General features: G+C 43.9%; 1 protein-coding gene across 1 annotated transcript in view; it reads right to left on the bottom strand.

The window, feature by feature from the left end:
- Positions 1 to 14,671: 14,671 nt before the first annotated feature.
- mettl1 (methyltransferase 1, tRNA methylguanosine) overlaps positions 14,672 to 22,474 on the bottom strand; it is a 32,370-nt gene continuing 24,567 nt past the window's right edge. The window contains exons 5-6 of the mRNA XM_084316779.1: positions 20,184 to 20,285; positions 14,672 to 16,452 (exon numbers count right to left, since the gene is read on the bottom strand). Of these exons, the coding sequence (XP_084172905.1) occupies positions 16,336 to 16,452; positions 20,184 to 20,285 (219 nt within the window). The 3' untranslated portion in view covers positions 14,672 to 16,335. The remainder of the gene's footprint in view (positions 16,453 to 20,183; positions 20,286 to 22,474) is intronic.

The following is a 22,474-nucleotide window of genomic DNA, read 5'->3' as shown; positions in this document are numbered from 1 at the left end:
TATGGGCCGCAGTGTGTTGAGTCACACGTGGTTCCGCCTGTACGGTGTGTTCAAGGGGTTCTGGCTCCCTCTTGTTCGCATTCAGGTGGAGTTGACTGCGCCCCCCCTTCGTTAGGAAGGATGGGGTGACAGGGCTCCCCGCACCCCTTGATGTGGGCTTACGGGTCCTCAGGGGGTACATCTGTCGGGTCTCGCGCCCGCTCTTCCCCATTATCTCGTAAGGCTCAGAGCGGGACGCGATGCAATACCAAATATAACGATAGTTATATTAGTATTGGCTAAGCGTCCCGCTCTGCGCGCCCTGAGTTCCCTCTTGAGGGATCTTTTCCTGGGACGGGTTTTTGGCGAGGAAGGGTGTTTCATGACCAGAGTCATGGTTATATGGGTAATGCCACCATAAGAGGCGGGGCCCCATACAGGTGGGGTGCATGTGTTTTTTGTTCGTGGGAGATACATTAGGTATCACAGGAGATAGAAGTATCTCGTAAGGCTCAGAGCGGGACGCTTAGCCAATACTAATATAACTAGGTTATCTACATAACCTATCGTTCCTGTTATTCTAATTTAAAGTGTCCTTTCCTTTGGCCATAAGTGTGCGTGTGTGCGACATGAGTGTGTGCCCGCTCATGTTAAAGTGTTAAGTGGCTGCTCGTGTGTGAGCGTGCACAGCGTGCGTGTCGTGTGTGTGTTCATGTGTGCTTGTGTGTGGATAGTTCAATGTTCTGAGCACTCAATGTTCATTGTTCATGGCTCTGATGGCCTGGGGGAAGAAGCTGAGCCTAAGCCGCTCTGTCCTAGTAGCTGGGGTTCGCAGGCGTCTGCCTGACCTCAGCAGCTGAAACAGGCTGTTATTGGGGTGGTGAGGGTCTTTCATTATCCTGCAGGCTCTGGATTTGCACCTCTTGTTGTATAGAACCTGCAGGGGGGGTAGTGCAATACCCGTGGTACGCTCGGCTGAGCGCACCACTCTCTGTAGGGCCTTCTTGTCCTGTGCCGTGCTGCTTCCATACCAGGCAGTGATGTTTCCGGTCAGGATGCTCTCTACAGCTCCTGAGTAGAAGGACTGGAGTATCTTCCCCGATACTCTGAACTTCCTTAACTGTCTCAGGTGGTAGAGGCGCTGTTTCGCCTTATTTACTACTGTGTCTATGTGTGTTGACCATGTCAGGTCCTCTGAGATGTGGACCCCCAGGTACTTAAAGCTGCTCACCCTGTCCACGGTAGCCCCGTTAATCATCAGTGGTGTGTGCGTCTCCTGCTGTCCTCTCCTATAATCCACGATCAGCTCCTTGGTTTTACCAATGTTCAGGAGCAGGCTGTTGTCCTGGCACCAGCGTTCCAGTACCTCAACCTCCTCCCGGTAGGCCTTCTCGTCGTTGTCCGAGATCAGCCCCACCACCACCGTGTCGTCTGCGAACTTCACTATGGAGTTGGAGCTGAACTTGGCCACACAGTCGTGTGTGTAGAGTGAGTACAGCAGGGGGCTTAGAACACAGCCCTGGGGGGACCCGATGCTCAGGGTGATGGTGTTGGAGGTCTGACCCCCCACCCTGACCGCCTGGGGTCTTTCACTCAGAAAGTCCAGTACCCAGGCGCTCAGGGCGGAGCTCAGACCCAGCTCGATCAGCTTGTCCACCAGTCTGGTGGGGACTATGGTGTTGAACGCTGAGCTGTAGTCAATGAACAACAGTCTCACATAGCCCCCCTTCTGACGGTCAAGGTGGGAGAGGGTGCTGTGCAGTACCTGGGAGACCGCGTCGTCAGTGGACCTGTTTGTCATGTATGCAAATTTTTGCAAACATAATTGTTCCGAAACATGTTTGTTTCAGGCTGCCATTAAATAACCAAAATCTGTGAGTGCTGGTCCAAGCGTATTGCTTTCTTTTTCTATTATACTCCACGGGATTTCAGCACCCAGTGTTATATTTTGTGAGCGCAGTCTATCTTGACTTAACTATATAAATATTATACATGGTTCCCAAAGAGAGGCTTGGAGGGAGGCTTGCAGTTACACTATTAATCAGGTTTTAATCTGTTCATCCATACATGCATTGAATTGATTAACCTTCAGTTTATACCAGTGACACCTCATGTTCATCATCAGATAACAGTGCTTGAAATGCATTTTCTCAAATTTATTCATCAAAACGTCAAAGGCTCATTCAATTTATCAAGTCACGTCACGTCATCAAATCCATCAAACAGCGCATCTCCTCATATATTTTAAACCCAGTTACAATATCACAATAACGTGTGACACTGTCACAGTGACAGTGATACAATTAAACACTCCACAGATTCAGATTCCTCATAATTCATATCCACAATCCGCGCATAGACGCTTCAGCTTGAATGAAACACAATCCGGGCGCTCCGTTAAGCAAATACACAGCAAAGAATATAAAACGAATCAGAGCCAAACGCCCGATAGGTTTCATTCATTAAAAATATCCCTGCGGGATTCACATTTGCAATGATCTGTTTAGTCCGTTATTAAAATAACTGTGTGTGTCGCGAGCACCGTATCCGTATAAATATGACGTGCTGAATAGGACAACGTAAATTCATAGGCTGAATATAATTTATTATCAGCGTTACTGCAGACCTATTATTTTACATTTCAAACGAAGCACAAAAACATAATTCAGAATGGTATAATGGGATCTAGACTGTGAGAAATATTTCAGGAAGGGAGCTGGGATTTCTTTGCGAGGGTGTGGCCATGCAGGTTATCCAGCTAACTGAACTAAACCCTGCCCTCGACCAGGTTCAAACTTTCTGATCTGTTACCATGGCGATTTAGAAAAACAGAAGACAGTGGGGTCCAGCAGCAGGAACTGGAGTCTCCCTCCCGGGTCAGGAGTCAAGGGGAGGTCGGCATGTGAAAGCCGCAGACGTGAACCGAAATAGCTGAGGGTTAAAACACTAATTCACACAAGACTGGCGGCATGGTGTAAGATTATCTGAAACTTATGTAAGAGCGCGTCGGGGCAGGGTTTCACGGACACAAATGGCTCAGACAAAAACAAAGCCGGTGACATCACGCAGAGAGAAAGATGCACACGCATGCATGTAAAGTCGGCCGCAGTGTTAATTTTGTCAACAAAAATGATGACTAAATATGGTCGTCAACGAAGCTTTTCCCCCTGACTAAATCTAGACTAAAACAAAAAAGACAAAATCGAGACTAAAACTGACTAAGACTAAAATGCTCAGACCTGTAGTTGACTAAAACTGACTAAACTAAAAAGAAATGAAGGTGACTAAATATGATAAACGAAAAAGGAGCATTTGACACATGACTAAGACTAAAACTAAAATTAAAATAGCTGCCAAAATTAACACTGCGGCCGTCTTGTGACTTTTAAACGTTGCGATGTGTGAGATTCTTTTGTTTGCGTTTTGTTGTTCCCTAAAATAATGTGGTGTGTTGAGTGGGAGGCCTCTGCGTGGATTCGACCACTGAAAAGGGCAGATTCCGAGAGAATTCCCCTGTGAGCTTCTCTGATTGGTTTTGAAGGGCAAGCCTCTCTCTGTGTGAAACTTTAGAATGGAATATCTCTGCTCTGGTCAATGACACCCGCTCAGAGTGGACTATGAGTCAGTGTGTCCACGTTGAGATGTGTTTCGGGGGAGAATTCAAGCAAGAAATACCTGTGATAGAAAATAAAAATGTTTTACTTTAAGTAATTTGGTCCACATGATAAGATCTCAGCTGGGCTTCAGGTTGGGGTCACAACAGCTGCTCCAGTGGCAGGCATATTTATTAAATTTTAGGCCTAATTTTATGCCTGCACTTCATGCATTGCTCTTGATCTGCCAATTGTTTGCTAATTGTATGCCTATGTCTTTTTACGGCTGTGAAGCAGTTTGAGCTGCAATTCTTGTATGAAATAATAATTATGAACTTTATTTGTATACAGTAGCATCTTTCATATGAGAATTGCAGATCAAAGTGATTCACATGAGTAAAAAGACATAGGCATAAGATGAGCAAAAAATCAAGAGCAATGCACAGACATAACAAGTGCAGACATAACATTAGGCATAAAATGAGCATAAAATAGATAAACTCTGCAAAAAACATGCATAATATTCTGTACTTAAGTGTGTTTGACAAAATATCAGGTTTTGTTCGTTTTGTAATTTCTGAGTTGCACACGTGAGTTGCTATGGCAAAATCTTTCTATTCACCACAAGCTTTCCAGTGTATGGGCTTCCATTATTGAGGCATGTGCCGTCTTGCTCCAAATCACTACCACCCCCTGCAGCGGGGGGTGGGGTGGGGGGACGACTTAAAAACCGTCTGCACGGACCCGTTTCAAAAGTCCTTTTTTTTGCTGAGTTGCTTGTTTATTTAGAGTTCACTTCTACAAGACCCAAAATTAACCTGGGCCCCGTTTCATGTACCTGGATAACTGAGTTAGCCGGATAACTTTAGCTGGATAACTGGGTTAGCCGGACTTTCCGGTTTCATGTACGTGTATTTTCCAGATCACCATGCCAACAGATCCAAAAGTTTGAGCCTGCTCGAAAGCAGAGTTCAAGTTCAAGTTAGCCCGATCACGCAGAGCCACGCCCCCGCAAAGAAAGTGACAGCCCGTTTCCTGAAACTATTCCCACAGTCTACGATCTGCATTATACCATTCTGAATTACGTTTTTGTGCTCCATTCTTCCAGAGGGGGCTTTTGAAATGTAAAATAGACCCAAAATGCTGATATTAAATTCACTTTGTCCTAAATAATGCACGTTATATATACCGTGGCGACGGTGGCGCTCGCTCGTGCGATGTACACATGATGTGGTTATTTTAATTGTAACTGGGATTAAGATGTCTGATGAGATGCGCTGTTTGACGGATTTGAGAAATTGAATGAGCCGTTGACGTCACATTAATGAATGAGGATAAAGAGATAAACTTCATTCAAAACAAAGGATATTCTAAACACGGGTCTCTCGTTCATTAATGTATAAACAATGAATTTATCCCATCTGGCCCAGTGGCCCAGCGGTAGTGCTCAAGCCTGCCAATCCAGCGACCGGGGTTCAAATCCCAGTCTTTCCAATATGATTTTTTTGAATATAATATTAATGATTATACGCCAAAGTAGCCTGGTTTTAAGTTAAAATATTATAAATCTACATGCATTGAGGATGTCATTCTTTATATAGCTCTCAACGTGCACCAAATTGAATTATTCCTATATTGCAAAAAGAAGGAAAAGACTAGGGTCTTGAACCCCGGTCGTCCGTGTGAAAGTCAAAAGAAGAACCCGTTACACCACAGAGAAGATAAGTAAAAGATTGACTATACATCAATCAATGGGTAAGAGAGCCGTATCGTAATTCTGTATAACAGTTAACTAATAATTTTCGCTAGCAAGATCTCATTTGATTATTCAATCCAGCAGGCAAGTTTAAAGAAATATAATCTGATTGATTGAGGTAATGAGGGACTTAGAATTAGCCTATAGATAACACATTTAACTTGTCGGCGAGGCGATTGAGCCGTATCGCAATCTGTCAATAAAGTCTTAAATCAATTAATCAATCAAAGCCGTTGAGAATCAGGATCTCTGCCATCGATACGTGCTGGCTTTTCACCTAAAACGGCCGCGCGCATTTAGCCTGACTCGCAAGTCTGGCTTGAGTTAACGAGACTGAATCCACCTTTGTGAAACAGGAAAATCCCGGCTTCGAACATCGGGTTAACTGAAGCTGGATAATGGACATCTTGATCGACTTAGTTGAACCACGTACATGAAACAGGGCCCTGCTCTGTCCCCGAAAAAAAAATATATATATTTACAAACTAAAAATACATATGAAGATTTCAGTAAGATGGGTCTCCCAGTCCCTCCGCTCTGCAGTAAACAGAAAATAAAAGTTTTGGTATCCCGTTCCCAATTGATCCAATCAGGAGAGAGAACTCCACAGAGCGGGGTGTGGTGTGGGTAGCAGGAGAAACATGACTGCTTGCTCGTAAACCTTTTTTCCCCACCTAAGCGGTTCACTTAAACATTTCCGACAACATTTTAGCCAAGAAATAGGATATGCAACTGCTGGATCTCAATTCATTTGATCTGCGACTCCTACAGTAGTTTGACAGTTTGATCTAAATGTCGTGAGCCAGGCGTACCAACTGCAGCGTGGTATATGGCGACTTGTGCTCATAAATGATCCTTTAAAATGTTTCTGACATCATTTTAGGCTAGAAATAGGATATGCAATTGCTGGATCTTAATTCCTATTTAATCTGTAATGCCTAGTTTTGACAAGAAGTTAGCCAAAATGCTAATATCACTAAGAGCACCTTTAAGCCACGTACTTACTTACTCATAGTATATTTAGATTCTAGTGTCTATTATAACCGTATTTATTGTAATGCGTAATATAACTGATGGCATACAGACCCTCATCTGCACCTCGATTACACTGCCTACTTGCTCATATGCGTGTACTCAAGAGTTAATTATATTGTTTACACTGCCTTTTTTACTTTCTACTGTACTATCATTTTATTACCTGTATTATGTCTTCTATTATTACCATGTACCTGTACCTCCCCTCCACCCTGCTGCTATGACAGCTGAATTTCCTCAAGGGGATCAATAAAGGAATATCTTATCTTATCTTAAGAGAGATGATCAGTCACTCACTGGGGTCACCGTTACCGATTTCAGACGTTCATAATTACCGGGGTGGATTGACTTCTAGCGAACACTTAAGTCATTTAGAGTTTAGGTGTTTCCACACAATTCGTTTAACACTAGCACAGCCGACAAGGGGTCACATGACCCCCAGGCATTTTCAATAAATGTATCCTCGTCACTCTGTCGAGCTCCAGCTCAGTCACTCAATGACTTTTCCTAAAAGTACCCGTTTTATCTGGCACGGTTTCTGAAATTTCAAAATGACTTCAGGAAAATGGAATTAGAACGTTATTTCAGCTATTTCTGCTGAGCAGCCACCTCCCTACCTCCTTGACCCCTTTCACTCTCTCCCTCCCTTTCTCTCTCCCTCTCCCTCCTTCTCACTTCCTCTCCCTCCCTCTCCCTCCTTCTCACTTCCTCTCCCTCCCTCCCTCCCTCATTGACCCTCCCTCCCTTCTCTCCCTCCCATCTCCATTCTAAAGGCTGTCGGGTCTTCTGACCCGTTCCCGGCAGGAATTAGTGTAATTTTCTCCATGGCTGTGCTAGTGTTAAGTCACCAACCATCCCGTGTTTAGAACCCAACCAACGCCGCCTGACCCGTGTCCTCCTCTGGGAGTCTCTGCTAAGCCCCCCAGTATATACATGCAGCTTCATGCACGCCAATGAGAGTTGTGGGGCAGCCAGCCTCTACCCTACAGTACTCAAATACAGTGCAGAATCAGATGTCAGTTCACCCCCCCCCCCCCCCCCACACACACATAAAGACAGACCACCCAAGAAAAAATAACTGTAGAATGAGAAGATGAGCATAACAAGTAGGCCTATTCTTAGATACCAAAATAAAATATATTTAGGGCAAAAAAAGGACACATTTATTAAAAGGATTAGTCTTCCAGCTCTGATTAATAATAATTCCACTTCATGTCATCATTCCACTTCACTCGCACTCTCTCCCCCTCTCTCCTGCTCCCTCTCCCCCCTCTCCTCTCTCTCTCCTGCCCCCTCCCTCCTCTCTCCCCTTCTCTCCTGCTCCCTCTCTCCTGCTCCCTCTCTCCCCCCACTCTCTCCTGCCCCCCCTACCCTACTCCCTCTCCCCCCTCTCTCTATTTATGATCATTGAGCCTAAAGACATCTACCTATTTTTTAGCGACGAGTTGGAACTTGGAAGTACCGTTTTAGGGCCTCTACCACAGAATCAAAAATAGCATGTCTCCTGTTATGAAAGAGATAATTGCAGCCCACAATTGAACCCCTGAGACAAAGAGCCATACTGTATGTCAGCGTTTAAATATTTTTCCTTCTTCTTCTGGACAGCCTGTGTTTTTGCATTTGTAAAGTCAATCCGAATCATTTGATCACATCGCCACCGAAAAGACACTTCACCTCAACATACTGTAGGTACGGAGTGGGGTTATTCGTGTTGTTTTTCATCTCAAGGATTCTATAAAAAGTTATATTCATTCTATTAAAAAGAAATAGATGAGGATTCAACAGAACAATTGAGCACATCAGATGAAGAACAGTGATGGTTGTTGGAATGTAGAGTAGAACAAACAGATACTTTAAACCTGATTTCCGGACACTTCCTTGTCGCTGTCATTTCAGTATGTGCTTCTCCCCTCCACCACCACCACCTGGCTTAATGCCCCGTCCGTTATCCCTGTGGGGGGCAGGGGTCTAAAATGGTAAATGGTGCATTTATATAGCGCTTATATCCAAAATGCTTCACAATTTGTTCACTCACAGAGGCAACACAAGCGAGGTGGCGACCTGCTCATCGGGAGCAGTTAGGGGTTAAGTGTCTTGCTCAAGGACACTTCGACACGCTGCCCGGGAGGAGTGGGAATCGAACTGGGAACCTCCGGATTACCAGACCACTGCCCTACCCCCCGAGCCATTGTCGCCCAGTCTAAAGAACCTCTATTTATGAGGTTCAACACAAAAGACTATTCTATTTAAATAAACTATGTTAATAAACTATTTTGGAATGTGAAGCACCTCTATGACCGGCACTGTCACTCAAACTCACTCACTGATGCCCTCATTCACGGTTAGCTGCTCTGCTCTGCCCCTAGTGGCGGCACACAGGCATGACAGGACCAGATGAATCTATGCGAGGGCAGGAGCTCATAACCAAGGAGGGGAGGATGGCCACTGGATGGCTGACTGGTGTCTTAGCCTACATTTATTAGCCTTGCTCACAACCAGGACGTCAAGTAAAAACGGTTGTGGATAAATCTATGCATGAATAAGATTTTCAGCTAATGCGTTTAGTTTACACAACACTGTGATGTGAGGTGGTTTATGTTTATGGAGTACAGTGTGCCTCTCTGGTTCACATTGTTCCTTTGGTTTTGTAATTTTGGGACAATAATAACACCATCATTTTCAGAGAGAACCCTCATTTTCCTATTGTTAGTGTGCTCAACCATCTCAGCGGGGGGTGGGGTGGGGGGACGACTTAAAAACCGTCTGCACGGACCCGTTTCAAAAGTCCTTTTTTTTGCTGAGTTGCTTGTTTATTTAGAGTTCACTTCTACAAGACCCAAAATTAACCTGGGCCCCGTTTCATGTACCTGGATAACTGAGTTAGCCGGATAACTTTAGCTGGATAACTGGGTTAGCCGGACTTTCCGGTTTCATGTACGTGTATTTTCCAGATCACCATGCCAACAGATCCAAAAGTTTGAGCCTGCTCGAAAGCAGAGTTCAAGTTCAAGTTAGCCCGATCACGCAGAGCCACGCCCCCGCAAAGAAAGTGACAGCCCGTTTCCTGAAACTATTCCCACAGTCTACGATCTGCATTATACCATTCTGAATTACGTTTTTGTGCTCCATTCTTCCAGAGGGGGCTTTTGAAATGTAAAATAGACCCAAAATGCTGATATTAAATTCACTTTGTCCTAAATAATGCACGTTATATATACCGTGGCGACGGTGGCGCTCGCTCGTGCGATGTACACATGATGTGGTTATTTTAATTGTAACTGGGATTAAGATGTCTGATGAGATGCGCTGTTTGACGGATTTGAGAAATTGAATGAGCCGTTGACGTCACATTAATGAATGAGGATAAAGAGATAAACTTCATTCAAAACAAAGGATATTCTAAACACGGGTCTCTCGTTCATTAATGTATAAACAATGAATTTATCCCATCTGGCCCAGTGGCCCAGCGGTAGTGCTCAAGCCTGCCAATCCAGCGACCGGGGTTCAAATCCCAGTCTTTCCAATATGATTTTTTTGAATATAATATTAATGATTATACGCCAAAGTAGCCTGGTTTTAAGTTAAAATATTATAAATCTACATGCATTGAGGATGTCATTCTTTATATAGCTCTCAACGTGCACCAAATTGAATTATTCCTATATTGCAAAAAGAAGGAAAAGACTAGGGTCTTGAACCCCGGTCGTCCGTGTGAAAGTCAAAAGAAGAACCCGTTACACCACAGAGAAGATAAGTAAAAGATTGACTATACATCAATCAATGGGTAAGAGAGCCGTATCGTAATTCTGTATAACAGTTAACTAATAATTTTCGCTAGCAAGATCTCATTTGATTATTCAATCCAGCAGGCAAGTTTAAAGAAATATAATCTGATTGATTGAGGTAATGAGGGACTTAGAATTAGCCTATAGATAACACATTTAACTTGTCGGCGAGGCGATTGAGCCGTATCGCAATCTGTCAATAAAGTCTTAAATCAATTAATCAATCAAAGCCGTTGAGAATCAGGATCTCTGCCATCGATACGTGCTGGCTTTTCACCTAAAACGGCCGCGCGCATTTAGCCTGACTCGCAAGTCTGGCTTGAGTTAACGAGACTGAATCCACCTTTGTGAAACAGGAAAATCCCGGCTTCGAACATCGGGTTAACTGAAGCTGGATAATGGACATCTTGATCGACTTAGTTGAACCACGTACATGAAACAGGGCCCTGCTCTGTCCCCGAAAAAAAAATATATATATTTACAAACTAAAAATACATATGAAGATTTCAGTAAGATGGGTCTCCCAGTCCCTCCGCTCTGCAGTAAACAGAAAATAAAAGTTTTGGTATCCCGTTCCCAATTGATCCAATCAGGAGAGAGAACTCCACAGAGCGGGGTGTGGTGTGGGTAGCAGGAGAAACATGACTGCTTGCTCGTAAACCTTTTTTCCCCACCTAAGCGGTTCACTTAAACATTTCCGACAACATTTTAGCCAAGAAATAGGATATGCAACTGCTGGATCTCAATTCATTTGATCTGCGACTCCTACAGTAGTTTGACAGTTTGATCTAAATGTCGTGAGCCAGGCGTACCAACTGCAGCGTGGTATATGGCGACTTGTGCTCATAAATGATCCTTTAAAATGTTTCTGACATCATTTTAGGCTAGAAATAGGATATGCAATTGCTGGATCTTAATTCCTATTTAATCTGTAATGCCTAGTTTTGACAAGAAGTTAGCCAAAATGCTAATATCACTAAGAGCACCTTTAAGCCACGTACTTACTTACTCATAGTATATTTAGATTCTAGTGTCTATTATAACCGTATTTATTGTAATGCGTAATATAACTGATGGCATACAGACCCTCATCTGCACCTCGATTACACTGCCTACTTGCTCATATGCGTGTACTCAAGAGTTAATTATATTGTTTACACTGCCTTTTTTACTTTCTACTGTACTATCATTTTATTACCTGTATTATGTCTTCTATTATTACCATGTACCTGTACCTCCCCTCCACCCTGCTGCTATGACAGCTGAATTTCCTCAAGGGGATCAATAAAGGAATATCTTATCTTATCTTAAGAGAGATGATCAGTCACTCACTGGGGTCACCGTTACCGATTTCAGACGTTCATAATTACCGGGGTGGATTGACTTCTAGCGAACACTTAAGTCATTTAGAGTTTAGGTGTTTCCACACAATTCGTTTAACACTAGCACAGCCGACAAGGGGTCACATGACCCCCAGGCATTTTCAATAAATGTATCCTCGTCACTCTGTCGAGCTCCAGCTCAGTCACTCAATGACTTTTCCTAAAAGTACCCGTTTTATCTGGCACGGTTTCTGAAATTTCAAAATGACTTCAGGAAAATGGAATTAGAACGTTATTTCAGCTATTTCTGCTGAGCAGCCACCTCCCTACCTCCTTGACCCCTTTCACTCTCTCCCTCCCTTTCTCTCTCCCTCTCCCTCCTTCTCACTTCCTCTCCCTCCCTCTCCCTCCTTCTCACTTCCTCTCCCTCCCTCCCTCCCTCATTGACCCTCCCTCCCTTCTCTCCCTCCCATCTCCATTCTAAAGGCTGTCGGGTCTTCTGACCCGTTCCCGGCAGGAATTAGTGTAATTTTCTCCATGGCTGTGCTAGTGTTAAGTCACCAACCATCCCGTGTTTAGAACCCAACCAACGCCGCCTGACCCGTGTCCTCCTCTGGGAGTCTCTGCTAAGCCCCCCAGTATATACATGCAGCTTCATGCACGCCAATGAGAGTTGTGGGGCAGCCAGCCTCTACCCTACAGTACTCAAATACAGTGCAGAATCAGATGTCAGTTCACCCCCCCCCCCCCCCACACACACATAAAGACAGACCACCCAAGAAAAAATAACTGTAGAATGAGAAGATGAGCATAACAAGTAGGCCTATTCTTAGATACCAAAATAAAATATATTTAGGGCAAAAAAAGGACACATTTATTAAAAGGATTAGTCTTCCAGCTCTGATTAATAATAATTCCACTTCATGTCATCATTCCACTTCACTCGCACTCTCTCCCCCTCTCTCCTGCTCCCTCTCCCCCCTCTCCTCTCTCTCTCCTGCCCCCTCCCTCCTCTCTCCCCTTCTCTCCTGCTCCCTCTCTCCTGCTCCCTCTCTCCCCCCACTCTCTCCTGCCCCCCCTACCCTACTCCCTCTCCCCCCTCTCTCTATTTATGATCATTGAGCCTAAAGACATCTACCTATTTTTTAGCGACGAGTTGGAACTTGGAAGTACCGTTTTAGGGCCTCTACCACAGAATCAAAAATAGCATGTCTCCTGTTATGAAAGAGATAATTGCAGCCCACAATTGAACCCCTGAGACAAAGAGCCATACTGTATGTCAGCGTTTAAATATTTTTCCTTCTTCTTCTGGACAGCCTGTGTTTTTGCATTTGTAAAGTCAATCCGAATCATTTGATCACATCGCCACCGAAAAGACACTTCACCTCAACATACTGTAGGTACGGAGTGGGGTTATTCGTGTTGTTTTTCATCTCAAGGATTCTATAAAAAGTTATATTCATTCTATTAAAAAGAAATAGATGAGGATTCAACAGAACAATTGAGCACATCAGATGAAGAACAGTGATGGTTGTTGGAATGTAGAGTAGAACAAACAGATACTTTAAACCTGATTTCCGGACACTTCCTTGTCGCTGTCATTTCAGTATGTGCTTCTCCCCTCCACCACCACCACCTGGCTTAATGCCCCGTCCGTTATCCCTGTGGGGGGCAGGGGTCTAAAATGGTAAATGGTGCATTTATATAGCGCTTATATCCAAAATGCTTCACAATTTGTTCACTCACAGAGGCAACACAAGCGAGGTGGCGACCTGCTCATCGGGAGCAGTTAGGGGTTAAGTGTCTTGCTCAAGGACACTTCGACACGCTGCCCGGGAGGAGTGGGAATCGAACTGGGAACCTCCGGATTACCAGACCACTGCCCTACCCCCCGAGCCATTGTCGCCCAGTCTAAAGAACCTCTATTTATGAGGTTCAACACAAAAGACTATTCTATTTAAATAAACTATGTTAATAAACTATTTTGGAATGTGAAGCACCTCTATGACCGGCACTGTCACTCAAACTCACTCACTGATGCCCTCATTCACGGTTAGCTGCTCTGCTCTGCCCCTAGTGGCGGCACACAGGCATGACAGGACCAGATGAATCTATGCGAGGGCAGGAGCTCATAACCAAGGAGGGGAGGATGGCCACTGGATGGCTGACTGGTGTCTTAGCCTACATTTATTAGCCTTGCTCACAACCAGGACGTCAAGTAAAAACGGTTGTGGATAAATCTATGCATGAATAAGATTTTCAGCTAATGCGTTTAGTTTACACAACACTGTGATGTGAGGTGGTTTATGTTTATGGAGTACAGTGTGCCTCTCTGGTTCACATTGTTCCTTTGGTTTTGTAATTTTGGGACAATAATAACACCATCATTTTCAGAGAGAACCCTCATTTTCCTATTGTTAGTGTGCTCAACCATCTATCCAGACAAATACCCGTCTGCACAGTGGACACATGAAGAGAGGAGACAGCAGGGAAACTTACTGTCACGTGTATGTGTTCTGTACCTTTTCATTTATTAGACAAATGTGGGCACTAGCCTAGGCAATCATTAAGATGTTGTAGTGACATGTCTTAATGTCATGAAGAAGTTGTAGTGACATGTCTTAATGTGATGATGAATGCTTTGCATCCAATTATTCTATCTACCTACTTACACACCTGCATATATTCCATATAACTCTGTATGATAGCATGTACATAATGCTGTACATCTGTCTGTACATACCTGCATATAATCCATTTGACATATCTGTAGATACTATATCTATATTTGTACACATCCCTTACCTACTATTACTAGTTACGCTGCTGGCCAGTATGACTTACTACCATAGTGTCTTTATATAAACCTGTATCACTGTACATATTAATAATACAACTCTGTACATACATCTGATTAGCACTATTACTCAGTAGTACACATTTATATATTTTATACCCAGTTTAATCACCTGTACATTGTATATAATTACTATCGCACTTTACTGTTACATTTACACTCTGGTTGGATGCCAAACTTATTTTCGTTGTACTGTACTTGTGCTGTATGATGACAATACATTTGAATCTAATCCATGACCACCGCCTCCTCGTACGTCTCTCCCGACTGAACAGACGAGACGGCGGCACCACTGTTGTCATACGTTACGCTGAATTTAACCCAAAATCTACCAAACGGCGGTGGTTTCCAGCCAAGACACCGGTACTCTCGGCGGCGGTGAGGCGTTTCAAACGCAGGCGAGCAGCCAAGAACACATATCCGGTTAGCAACTAAGTTAGTACGAACTGTAATCTAGAGGAAAAAAAACACAACATTTATCGTTTAATTTTTTAAACTAAAACGTTTACTTGATTTGGCAGTTGTTAAAAATAATATTCCGTCACAAACATTCAATCTCCTGACTTTCACATTCACTGTTCCCATGTCCTCGTCAACGTCTAGTCGCAGAGGGATGATCCGGAGCGAGCCTTTACCCGCCGGTCCACTTCCAGCAGCCAATGGCGGCTGCTCCTCCAAGTCAGCTGGAAGTGGACCAGCTGACTTGTACCAGGTCCAGTACCCAACCTCCTCCAATGTACAGTTTCTTCCCCCTCAAATGTATATACGTACTCTCTTTTTAGACTATTTTTGTACTCATAAACAGTACTGTACATTTGTAGATCTGGTATGTCATAAATGTCTAGATGCAACAGTACGGTCTACCTGTATGTCATGTATGTCATTTATGTTATGATGAATTGAAAATGGGGGACCCTGATGTAAACAAGACGAAACTCTTTCTCTATTCTGCATCCCCTTAACTATTGTGTGTGTATTGAGCTGTACTGTATTGTACCCATTCTGCAATCTGTAAATAAAATGTTCAATCAATCAGGTAAAGGCTCGGTCCGACCGCCTCCAGCCGAGTCCAGCAGCGTCCGGCTGCATTCAATTAATTCCCAATGTAGAGGTGCGTCTGCAGTACCTTGTGCTGTTCCTCGACACTCTCTATTCTACATCGGAAGTGAATTGAAAGCAGCCGCTCCGCTAGACTTGGCTGTAGGGATGTCCCGATCACATTTTTTTGCTCCCGATCCGATCCCGATCATGTGATTTTGAGTATCTACCAATACCGATCTTTCCCGATCCGCTAAAAATAAAAAAATATATATATATATATTTTTTTTTCCCCCATCCCAATTTCTCACATTACATTCACCCTGAATGTTGACGTTATCCAGGTGAAAAGTTAACTTCATTCAAGCGAGGCATTGCAACCGGAGTAATCTAACCGGAGTAATCTAAAAACTCCGCCTCCAACCTGCTGCTTCATGAGAGCAATGGCGCCATCGTCTGTAAAAATCAGGTGACTGCAAGTTCTGCAACTAGTGGATGTCCCTCATCCTTGACATAAATCATTTGATGTATAATTAAATCAAATGAAATGCGTTTGTTTTGGCAAAATTCTTCTGCTCTGTGTGACAATAAATAAATGAATGATGATATGTAATTTAAAACCAAAACTAAGGCCTCAGTATGAGTTTAAGACGTGAACATGGTCATGTTTGTTGAATAAAAAAAAAAAAAGTAAAAAAAAAATCACGTGATCGGATCGGGACATCCCTATTTGGCTGCTTCGTGTGTGAGAACGAGCCGCAACGTGGATCGTGACGCGGCATCGCAGGGTATGGCCACTCTGGTCCGGCCCGTCGGCGCCACCCGCAGGCAATGAATCATAGAGTCTCCCTGCTTTGCCGCTGTTGTGTTGGTAGTCTCGGATGTAAATTTGGCCTTAGACTCTCCATCCAATAGACTTTTGTTCCAGTTTTTGTACAAATATCCACACGGTTGTCCCTCCGTCGAGGTCTTAGTTCAGATCGTCTACCCTTCTGAAAACCGCCAGGAAGTTCTTCCCTCCGTTCCTCTGCACCTTCTTGCCCTCCTCGGTGCAGGTGCCCAAGCGCTCGACGATGATGTCCTCAGCCTGCCGAGCGAAGAGGAGTTTCGTTATTAAAAGATTAAAATGAGCTAAAAAGGAACACGGCGACATTATGGGAAAGGTAGTCTCATGTAGCCATACCTCTCTCCACACACACTCGAGGTTAGCGCTGTGTCAGCGCCAGAGAAAGGGTCCGGCTGAACCTATTATTATCATGCCGGGAAACTACCTGGCTTGTTTGTATTTCTTTAAACCAATCACAATCATCCTGGGCGGCGCTAAGCAGCAGCGGTGCCCTTGCAAAAGTGTCGCAGATAAGAGGAAGGGGAGGAGAATCAGTCTCATGGCGCCGATCCAGACTATGGGAAATGCGCTTCTCCAGAGTCAATCGAGATGATAAGATACCAACTTCCACTGGGGCGCCCCATCCATTCATTGTTTACAAACATATCAATGCCAGAATATTTGCAATCTTTATATCCCTAGGCTATTGAGATGCCAATGATTAATTTGTGTATACATATGTTTATATATATATCTGTTGTCCAGGCCAAATGGTTTGTGAGTGAGGTTCTTTATGTTCTAGCATGGGTTTACCTCACCTTAGTTACTGCTTCATATTTAGTTCTTTATGGTCTAACATGAGTTTACCTCACCTTAGTTACTGCTTCATATTTTGTCTCTTTTGTGTTTTAGTTCTTAACCCCCCCCCCCTCCCCACTTCTCCCCCAAGCCAGTTCACTTTCTCTTTTTCCACCTAACCGGTTTGCCAAAAATGTGTTTCACCCAAACACACTTCTTATGCCTAATTTATACTCAGACATCAAAGTGGTTTACAAAGGTTGCGGTGAGCGTGCTCCCTCAAGCCTACCGGTAGGCCAGATAAGGCAGCATGGTGATTAAAAAAAGGAACTGAGACTAATTAAGTGTGGATCGAAAATAATATCCACTTAGACTACTAGAAAGGCATACTTGGCAGAAAATTATTTTCCCTTTTTTCCCTCTCTTGCTGGCCCAACACTCTCCACACACTCTCTCCAAACTAGTAGAATCCATCCGATAGATTACAGTAATTGCTGCTCCATTTGTCTCTCTCTACACTGTAGATTTAAGTGGTACGCCTAACCTTTGTGCTGGTGCTCTTAACATTTTCAGTAAGGAGTACCAGTGCTCCTAGTGGAAAAGGTTAGTCTGGAGCCCTGAACATGCAGCTGGCCAACAATGTAACAGCACGTCAGATCGACGTTAACCTCGTTCCCAGTTTTATCTCCTCCGTGAGATAAAGCCTGGTAAAGAACTACGGCCGAAAGTGTGTATGGGGTAGCATTTCCGGTGTATGTACTTCCCCTGGAAGCTGCCTCTGAACGGACCAAACTTTTCCCGAATCCTGTCGGCAAACAAGCTAGAATGTCCCGGTCATGTAGTAAATTCTTCAGGCAAAGCCGTTGCAGTGGCTTAAACGAGGAAATATTGTGCACTTCACATGTTTCTATAATTGTTTTGTCAAAACCGGAAAGCCTGTAGCCTGTACTTCCTGTACTTCCGTTTACACACTTTAGGAGGCATATCTTTACCGGCCTAGATCGACGTGAGCTGACGTGGACAGCGCAGAGCTGTGATTGGCCGCTGCCCTGGGCTGGGCCTGACGTACTTCCGTATTTACCATTCATCATCTGGGGAGCTCGGTCGTAGGGGTGGACGGTATGGTCTAAAATGTATATCACGGTATAATTTGAAGCATAGACGGTAACGGTATATATCACGGTATCAGGGTTTCCGTTAGAATTTTTTTTGCCGGTCTCCGTGTCAATCTGCCGGACAAATGGGAGAAATTCCGGTCAGAGTTTATTGAGCTTAAAAACAATTGATAGGCAGGCTATATAAAGAATGACATCCTCAAGGCATGTAGATTTATAATATTTTAACTTAAAACTAGGCTACTTTTGCGTATACAGTCATTATATTCCAAATAAAATAAGTCCCTCGTGACTCCGTGCTGCTCCCAACGAAGCGATAAACGAATCCCAATAGTATGCAACTGCAGAGCCGCAGAGCCAGCGGCGCTTTCAGGTCCGGTCACAGGCCCGCTCAGCAGCGCCACCCACCCAACGGCTGAATTGCCAATGGCTGAATTGGAGTATTGCACTGTGCGGGCACAGCCGTCAGCTCTGCAGTTGCATGCTTCTCGCAAATCCAGCATCCAGCTCCCGCTGCCTAACCCAAATTAATTTCGACATCGCTTCACCAATAGTCGTTATCAGAACACTACACACATATCATAATGTTCACAGCAAACTGTAGTTGATCACCAGGTATGTTTTATTAACGTAGGTTGAATAATTCATATAAGAAAAACGATAGGGAAATCTCTCTTACCTTTCTCCACTGGTTAAAAATGCCAGGAACTGAAATTGAAACTTGCTGTGCGCTGCGCGTGATATGTATTTATTATGAAATGACAATAGCGCGTTGACTGCCCGAAGCCTCTGTGCTCCTAAATAACTTTTTCCAGTTCGCACATATCTATTATCTATGACTAATTCTATCTATTTTTAGTGGCAAATGCGAGTGAAATAGTCGCGCTGTGGTTACATGACGTCATTGCTATTTTAGAGCTGCTCTACCGGTTACAAGGTATAGTCAAAATCCATACTGTAGAGCAAATGCATACCGTTTAAAATACCGTATACCGTTTATACCGTATACCGTTTATACGGTCCACCCCTACGAGTCGGTCGGAGCGTTCCATTATCGATCGTGACTAACTACATTACAAACACGGACCAAATCGAAGAAAGACCGGCAGAGGAAGTCCGAAAATATAGACATTTGTACAACACAACACTATGCGTTGACTCGTAGGCTACACTCTCTGACACTCCGTCTCCGACTCTCTGTCTCCAACTCTGTCTCTCTGACTCTGACACTGGGTATCCGACTCTCTGTCTCTAACTCTCTGTCTCTAACTCTCTGTCTCTAACTCTCTGACTCTCTGACTCTCTGTCTCTAACTCTAACTCTCTGACTCTAACTCTCTGTCTCTAACTCTCTAACACTCTGTCTCTAACTCTCTGACTCTCTGTCTCTAACTCTCTGACTCTCTGTCTCTAACTCTCTGTCTCTAACTCTCTGTCTCTAACTCTGTCTCTCTAACTCTGACTCTCTGTCTCTAACTCTCTGTCTCTCTAACTCTCTCTGTCTCTAACTCTCTCTGTCTCTAACTCTCTCTGTCTCTAACTCTCTGTCTTTAACTCTCGGTCTCTAACTCTCTCGGTCTCTAACTCTCTCGGTCTCTAACTCTCTCGGTCTCTAACTCTCTCTGTCTCTAACTCTCTCTGTCTCTAACTCTCTCTGTCTCTAACTCTCTCTGTCTCTAACTCTCTCTGTCTCTAACTCTCTCTGTCTCTAACTCTCTGTCTCTAACTCTCTGTCTCCAACTCTCTGTCTCCAACTCTCTGTCTCTAACTCTCTGTCTCTAACTCTGTCTCTAACTCTGACTCTCTAACTCTGACTCTCTGTCTCTAACTCCCTGTCTCTCTAACTCTCTCCGTCTCTAACTCTCTGTCTCTAACTCTCTCTGTCTCTCTAACTCTCGGTTTCTAACTCTCTGTCTCTAACTCTCTGTCTCTCTAACTCTCTCTGTCTCTAACTCTCTCTGTCTCTAACTCTCTCTGTCTCTCTAACTCTCTGTTTCTAACTCTCTGTCTCTGACTCTCTGTCTCTCCAACTCTCTCTAACTCTCTCCGTCTCTACAGAAGTCCCTGTCAGCAGCATTACCAGCTCTCCGTCAGGAACCAGAGTGAACAGCGGATGCTCCGTGAAGTGCTTCACGATCCAGAGGTGCACTTCCTCCACGTCCGTCATGGTGTACACGAAGCCCTGGAACCAAAGACACACAACGGGAGATGAGCGACACATTTGTGACATTTTGGCCTCAGTTTCTTTTTTATAATACAAATTTGTTCCCCCCATACTAAATTCTAAATAAATATGATGCACGTTTTATCTCTTTGGACTTCATTGTGGACCTTTTCATCCATCCTCTTAAGTTTATAGGACAGATGAAAGTCTTCAAGGTCGAGCATCTTGTTATACAACAGGTCTACAGATAAAACCAAACGCCCGTTAACGCCTGTTTTTTTTTGTGGTCGAAGCTTTTGACAAAACCACTTCTCATGACCAGACAAGTTTTGGCGGAAATCCAACGAAGCACATGCACACGCCGGAGGCACACAGACCTCGTTTTATTCCCCCCATTTAATCTTTTGACAGCGTGAATCGGCTCAAGTACTTCGAATATCAAAGGTTCTTTCAACAAAAAAAAAAGGACAGAAATAACCTGAAAGGCAACACAGAGGTTAACCACCCTGTGTCATTGGTGTTTACTCTGGAGCCGCCCGGGAAGATATGGTTATTAGAATGGAGATTTCGTGGAAAAATGTCAGCGAATGACACGGATTTCCACAGCAGCATATTGGCTCAGCGATAGCGCTCACCTCAGCAAGGCCTGGATGACAGCAGCGTGAGAAGAGGAGGTGTGACTAATGGGGAGGGTTTAAAGTCTGAGGGTAAACTGGGCTCAATGTCATGTAGGACTTACACATAATAGGAATGCAAGCGCACACACACACACACACACACGTATGCAGGCACACGCACGTCCTGGTGCACTACCATGCATACCGTTTAATTGCAACGTCTGAGGTTCAAATCCGACCCGAGACCTACTGTACATGTCATCCCCCCGCTCTCTCTCCCCTTGATCTCCTGCCTGTGTCTTATCAAATTAAGTGCAAACATACCAAAAATAATTGGAATATTTCACACTGACTTACATTCATTCCTGTTAAGTTACCTTAACCCAACACTAACCTTAACCCAACCTTAACCCAACCTTAACACATTCCCTGCCACGCTTATATCCATCCAAGTTTGATCACTGCCACCAGTCTAAGCCTATGGAGATGTTCACCTTCTTTGCAGGGCTATAACTTTTTAAATTGTATTGCTAAATTGACATTACTATGGCCCATTCAACATCGATTATCTATCGTTCAGGATGTAGGAACGTTTTACTTTTTCATTCATAGGTTCATATGAAAATACCGTCTAGAATATAAATATGTTTTTATCGTTTTCTGCAGTAATTCCTAGAATGTGAGATATAGGCATAAACGCATATATAGATGATCAAATGCCGTTTGTTGGCGATACACGCTATATTAAAAATTTCAACTGTACATGATCCTAAACGTTATGACTGATCATGCGCGGGTGAACGGGGGGGGGGGGGGTCATTTATAATTCTGTGATCGTCGGTAAATGCTTTATGTAGTATGGGTTATATATTGATCGGAGCAGTTTGCGCGGATAATAATAAACAAACGCGCTGAAAATGACGTCAGTGTCCTCTTACCGTTGGCCGGTGAGACTGGAGCAAAAAGATCCCACTTATTTGATGGCGATCGAGTCGATCCATTTCCGGTTTTGTATAATAATAATAACAGCCCAAATCATATAGATTATTGAGTTATGGCAGAGATCCATATACACAGTGTGTGTCTTGAGTCCCGCGACAATATGCGAGTGCCGGATGCATTTCCAAGACGCACCGGGATCACAAGAGATCCACTTCCGGTTTGGCAACTCGCCGATCATCCACCAGGTGGCAGTATTGAAGCGTTGCAGAGTTGTGCATGCTCCCACTGCATCATACCAGGCTCCGTGAGGGAAGTATGAATAACATGGCGAAAAAATGAAATATGATCTCAATAACGTCGTATGCCGTGGATTGGCAGAATTCGCATGAACTTGAAACACGTTGTACGACGTTTATAGCGCAGGATGTGTTAAGTTTTATTCAACCTTTACCAAACCTTAACCCAACCTTAACCATAACCTTTATCCAACCTTAACCTTAACCCAAACTTAACCTTAACCCAACCTTAACCTTTATTGAACCTTAACCTTTACCCAACCTTAATAATAATAATAATGTATTTTATTTAAAGGCGCCTTTCAAAGCACCCAAGGTCGCCGTACAAGGTTAAAAACCAATACAATTACAC

Source organism: Notolepis coatsorum, assembly GCF_963971535.1.
Source record: "Notolepis coatsorum genome assembly, chromosome: 6".
In the NCBI taxonomy this organism is placed as follows: Eukaryota; Metazoa; Chordata; class Actinopteri; order Aulopiformes; family Paralepididae; genus Notolepis; species Notolepis coatsorum.
Note: the sequence above shows the minus strand (reverse complement) of the source record. Positions and strands in the feature narration are given on the sequence as shown.